Below are 6,000 nucleotides of genomic sequence, written 5' to 3'. Positions count from 1 at the left end.
AGACTCTATACAACTTATCTTGTGTGCCCCAGCTTCAGTATTTTGTGGAATAGTCTAGAGGAAGCTCTAGAACCTCTGTCTGAAGGGAAAAGGCCACTTTCAGTACCTGGCATTTGGAGATGCCAGGAATGAGGCCAGTTCACAGTGCCCACCTACTGGGTTTGACCCTTCTCGAAGCCAGTAGAAGCATATGGTGAGGCCACATACACAGCATCTGACTTGTGAGGAATTTGCTGCCCACAGAAGAAGGAACAATATGCCTCTCTGGGGCCAGCAGTCAAAGGCCAGGCAAGCCTGTGGGAGGCAAACAACTCAGGCTATAAAGTTCTTTTCTTGGTTTGGAGTCTTACCAGGGGTAACACAGAGTAGATGAGCATCATGGTCCCCTAAGGCCCTATGTGCCCAGGCTGGTGTCTATCTGAGTGGCTCTAGCCTATCCAGTGGTCTGTCTGCCTCTAGGCCCTGGGCCATTTACATGGTCTATATCTGTATACATATCTGGACCCAGATACAAGCAGCTGAGTGTCCCCATCACTCTATAGGAAGCTTATGGATTGTGACTTCTGAAGTTTGTAGAACCGCTAGGGTAGTTACCTGCCCTTCTTTGCACTTCTAAACTGATCTCTGTCACACCTTTGAACACAAGCATGCCCTCTGACTTCCTCAGCCTTGATGGCTTGACACAAATCTCATATCTTTGTCTTGACATAAATGTTTTCCATATCCTAACATTTGAGCCTCTCTGCACCCCCACCTTTTCACACGACCCTTCCCTAGTCGGAACATAAGTCCCCCTCCCACGCTGTGAAAAGGAGCTTGTTAGAAACACCGAGTGAACGAAAACAAACAAACAAACAAACCAGGCAGTGGTGGCACATGCCTTTAACCCCAGCACTCAGGAGGCAGAGGCAGGTGGATCTCTGTGAGCTTGAGGCCAGTCTGGTCTACAGAGGGAGTTCCAGCCAGAGCTCTTACACAGTGAAAGTTTATATCAAAAAACAAACAAACAAACAAACAAACAAAAAAAGGAAGAAAGAAACAGTGAAGACTCATGGGACTGGGCCATGGTGACCCACAATAAAGAGAGCTCAGTGAGTCCATGGTGTAGCTGACCCAGGAGCTGCCAAATGAGAAGGGGCCGAGGAGGGTGAGAGTCCAGACATGGAAGAACAATGATAGGTCCGCATGGGCTTTTGGATGCAGACGCCGGCACAGGGAAATGCTGACGATTCTGAGGGAGGTCCTGCACTTGCTTTGATGACAAAGCAGCTTCATATTCCTTCTGAGGATAGGCCTGAGAGCCATGGGAAGGGATGAGAAGCCTTTAGCAGAATTATGACGGGTTAGAGGAGTAACTGCAGAGCAGTCTGGCCTATGTGCTGTCTGAAGTCTCTGAATATAGAAATTCTACCGTTTCCCCCATAGTGCCTTGCTGATGGGGCCACCTCTTTGCTCCCACCCCAGGTCTGTGAGTCAGCCGCACGTGTCCTTGGCTTCCTAGGTGGTCCTGGCACAAAAGAAGTGGACTCCTGAACTCACCTGCCTTCAGAACTGGTTCAGAGTGTCTGCTTGTTGGAAGTGAGATAAAAGCCAGTGTCTTCCTCATTCTCTGAGTATGGACATCCTAAATGAGATCATTTACGAAGCGTTCGTGGCCTCGGGCTTTCTGTCTAGGGCAGGGATGGTTACCCTAACAGTCACCTTTAATGACTGCCTGAAGCCAATGGAACCCGAGGAAGCATGACAACTGCTGATGTCACAATGCCTCGCCCACTGTGGATGCCTGGTTACTGGGCCATCTCAGGGAAGCAGTAAGACCATGGCTGGCTGCAACAATCAAAGGACAACAGGGGACCTGGGATCCAGAGGTCAGGGGACTGCAGGCTATTAAAAAATAATCCCTGGGCTAGGAAGCAGCCAAGAGATCCAGACAAGGATGTGGAACTCCAGAAACCTCTCAGGTACCGTAGGCTGGGCCCTCCTCCCAAGTCAGATACCTGTGTTGACGAAGCGGGAAGTCTAAGTGCAAAGTCAAAGCACATACCCGAATTCTAGGGGTCATGCCCTTTTCAGAAGGACAATTCTTCCACTTGATTAAAGGGGTTCAAGTTCTCAGCATTCCTTACCTTCTCCAGTTCACAGGTCCACGTCAGCCTGTCACCACTGGGACTCTACCCAACACATGCTGATGTTTAAGGTCGGCCCCTGTTCTCAGGACTTTAGCTGTTGCAGAGGCTTGAGGCTGGAAGTTCATGAAAGAGAGCCAGATGTGGTGGCGCACACCTTTAATCCCAGCAGCACAGGCAGCGGATCTCTCAGTTCCAAGCCATCTGATCTGCATAAGGAGTTCTAGGCCACTCAGGGCTTCATACCAGACCTTGTCTGCAAAACAAAATGTCTTGTACAGTCAGGGTCAACAACTGCATGTAAACATAAGTACAAAACAACCCAAAATACACACACAAAAAAAATGTGTGTGTGCATGGCCCATGGAAAAATACTGTTTTTCTATTCATTTTAAAGTTTTTGGCTAGAATACAAAGAGATGGGTTTATAATGACACTCTCATACACACACATCTACCTCTACATCTGTACAATTACATGGATATCTCATTACACGTTATTGTTACTTGGAGAGGAATATACTGTCATGTTCTCACAGGTGCATGACAAAATGCGAACCAAAAAAAAAATGTTCAACCGAGCCTGGTTCATGTCCTATTACTAAGTATCTGTAAGGCTAGACATGGGGCTGCACATTGGTAATCCCAACACTCTGGAGGCCGAGGCAGGAGGACTGCCATGAATTTGAGGCCAGTCTTGGCAACATGGTGAGTTCAAGGCCAGTCAGAGTTACACAGAGTTTGAGGCCAGTCTGAGCTACATAGTAGGGAATACCATCTAATCCCCTACCCCCCTCAAGATAAAGAATCTATAAGAAAAATTAAGAGCCGGCCACACATCCAAGAGACTTGCTTCAAAGGAGTAATTAATATTCAAGTTGCTTATTTAGAAATAAATCAGAGCAAGGATTAAAAAGCAACAGTAAATCAAACGGGAAAAATTACTGAGAAACCTTATGAGTAACGAGGCTCCTTAATTTGTAGATCAGGATAGGAAAAGATGAGGGAGAAAAGACTCCCATCCAGGTAGATGAGGAGACTGGACTTGGGCTAGGTGAAGACAGAGCCTTGCTTGCACCCTATTTCAGGGCAGTGTGTGAGAGGTTCAGAGCCTCTGGTCCCCCCCCCCCAAGCCAGCTCTCCAGGTTGACAGCTTCTGTTTGTGCACACTTGAGCTGTGCTGAGTTAGCATGGTGAGAAGAGTGGGAAGTGGAGCTAACCAAAAGCCCAGGAAGTCAGAGCTCTGAGTTCAAATTCAGATGCTGCAGCTTGCCTGGGAGATGCCCCTAACTAGCCTGGGGCATCTTCCCTGCAGCCTTCCATCTTTCTTCCTGCCTGGAGATGTAGTTCCAGAGTACCACGTACATGCTTAAACCATTGGGGAGTGCTAAGCCTCCTGTTCTGGGACCAGTGCTGGGCAGGAAGAGGCCTATCTTCTTAAACACAGAACAATCTGTGGCTCTTCTGAGACCTACCCCTCCCCAAGTGCAGCGATTCTGAGGTCTTCTGTGCTGCCAGCATCTGGGGTTGTGACCTTAGTGGATGGTCTTGGGGTTCTTGCCTCTTCTCTTAGCAAATGGGCTAGGTGTGTGTGTGTGTGTGTGTGTGTGTGTGTGTGTGTGTGTGTGTTACTGTGTGTATTTCAGTATGTGTGTGAATATGGGAGTTCTCTGCTGTCTGTATGTGAGCATGAGTGTGGTATGTGTTGGGGTCTGCCTGTATGTATTTCTGTTCTGTATCTCTGTGTATTTGTTGCATATTTCTAGGTGTGTATCCATGGTCATGTGTATCAGGCTGTTGTTGTGTATGCTGGTATGCCTGTGTGTGCCCATCTGTGCTTTTTCAAAATAGTTCTGGAGGTTGCATGCTAGGAAAGTGTTCTCCTGCCTAGCTGAATCCTCAGTTCATCTTTATCTTCTGTTTTTTACAGTCCCACTAAGTTAGGTAGGTATCTTTAAACTCACACTGTAGTTCCCTCAGGCCTTGAATTTGCAATCTTTCTTCCCCAGCCTCCAGAGTAGTTGGGATCCCAGACCTGGGCCTTTCTGCATTTTCCAGGGCCCTCAATGGTTGTGCTCTCTGTTTTAGTAGCAGCCTGCTGTCAGCTAGGCCCTGAGGATGGACAGCCACCAGCATGGAACCTTGATGACTGTGGGAAAGCTATAGGATGGTATAGCCACCCATTAGTGGGTTTGGGACAGAGAGCAAGGGGGGGGGGGAATGGAAGGAAAGCTTATAATTAAGAGAATGTTTTAGAGGTGACACTTGGGGATGTCTGAGTGGAAAGGAGGTGAGCAATGGAGAGGGACAGAAATGTTGCTGAGAAAGAGAGGGAAGGGTGCTGGGAGAAGGTGAGGATCCTGAGTCAAGCGTGCAGGGAAAGGACACAGGAAATGGATGCTGATAGCTCCTCCTCTGCCCAGGACCTGTTCTTCAACCACAGTTGGTTGATTCCATATTAGGACCATAGGGCTGCCACTCAGGATAGTTTCCAGTATCCCAACAGTATAGGAAGGGGCAGAAAACCGTTTAGCAAAGCAGCCAGTGCTTCAGAGGGCTGATAGCCCAAAGCACATGTGTGTGAATGTTCACTTCCTTCTGGGTACCAATAACCAAGCTTAGGCCAGGAGGTGGCCTTCACCTTTGAAAGGCTCAAGAGCTATTTGGGACACAGAGGATCAATACTTTAAAACCTGTAGACTTGTCTGGCGTGGGACCTTCACTGCATCCCGCACCCCCCCCCCCATTTCATCTCTGTTTTATCCCTCTCCGGAAGCTCATAGGCATGTCACTAGAAAAGAATGAGGCCAGAGAGGACAGTATCTTCCTTGCCTAAGGTCACATAGCTGGTAAATACTAGAATCGGGACTTGAATCCAGCACCATCTGACACCAGTATCCCAGCAGGGAGTTTCTATGCCATATCTTGATAGCCTGCGTTCTGACCTCTGACCTTGGCATCTTTAACCTTGAAATATGTCTTGGCCTGTCCTCTTCTGACTCTCTCACTTGTACAAGCCAGCCAACCTTGCGACTCAGCCTAGACTTTTCTCTGGCTACCACTCCTAGCTGGACGCCAGTCCTAGTTTTCCTCAGGCCACTCATATGTCTCCTAAACAGAACAGTTTAGGAAGCGGGAGCAGGACATGGATACAAAGGTTCGGAAGGAGGTGTTTCAAGGTGGAGTGGGCAGCGTGGCTTCTGACGGGCTGTAGTCACTGGTGGCAGGGGACCTCACTGTGTGGGAGACAACTGGAGAACTTAGAGGTGGGACTGTGTGGAATGTACTGGGAGGTCACTGAGCAGAGCATGCAGAAAAGCAGGGCCAAGTTCTAGCAAGTGCCTGGTTGAAGCCAGACAGCAGGAATGCAAAGCTGGCCAGGCCCATGCTTGCAAAATATTTGCCTACTTAGATTCAGTTTTTATTGTTTATTTCTAAAATAAATATTTGCTTTGTAATTGTAAAGTTTTTAGGAACATGGAAAAGAATGACTTTGTTCGAGGTATAGAAATATACCTTGCATGTCATGGTCTGCACCCTTGAGCGTGCAGGCATCTATGGCCCATCTGAAGTCTTTCTAGTCACACCCCCAAAGACCTGGGTCCTCAACCTGGGTCCTCCTCATCTGTGGCCATACCTGGTCCCCTCCCCTCTATCCCAGGACCTCAGACAGATGCTAATGAGGCTAGCCAACCACACCGACTCCCATTCCCAACCCTGTAACCCTGTCCTGTCACTCTGCAACTGTCCAAGCGTCCTGTATAACAGTAGCTTTTCTATAGTCTTTCATCTCTCTCCTCTTAGCGAGTTTGTTTCATCCTGTCCACCCCCACTCTTTCCACCTGCTCTGCCATCCTGGTATTTGTAAAAGGAAG

General features: G+C 48.3%; 1 protein-coding gene across 1 annotated transcript in view; it reads left to right on the top strand.

Annotated features, from left to right (window-relative positions):
* Positions 1-1,754: 1,754 nt before the first annotated feature.
* Cdrt4 (CMT1A duplicated region transcript 4) overlaps positions 1,755-6,000 on the top strand; it is a 36,616-nt gene continuing 32,370 nt past the window's right edge. The window contains exon 1 of the mRNA XM_051180397.1: positions 1,755-1,961. Coding sequence (XP_051036354.1) covers positions 1,937-1,961 — 25 coding nt within the window. The 5' untranslated portion in view covers positions 1,755-1,936. The remainder of the gene's footprint in view (positions 1,962-6,000) is intronic.

This window comes from Phodopus roborovskii, unplaced genomic scaffold, assembly GCF_943737965.1.
Source record: "Phodopus roborovskii unplaced genomic scaffold, PHOROB, whole genome shotgun sequence".
Taxonomy (NCBI): Eukaryota; Metazoa; Chordata; class Mammalia; order Rodentia; family Cricetidae; genus Phodopus; species Phodopus roborovskii.
The sequence above is the reverse complement of the archived record's forward strand: the minus strand, read 5'-3'. Positions and strand labels throughout refer to the sequence as shown.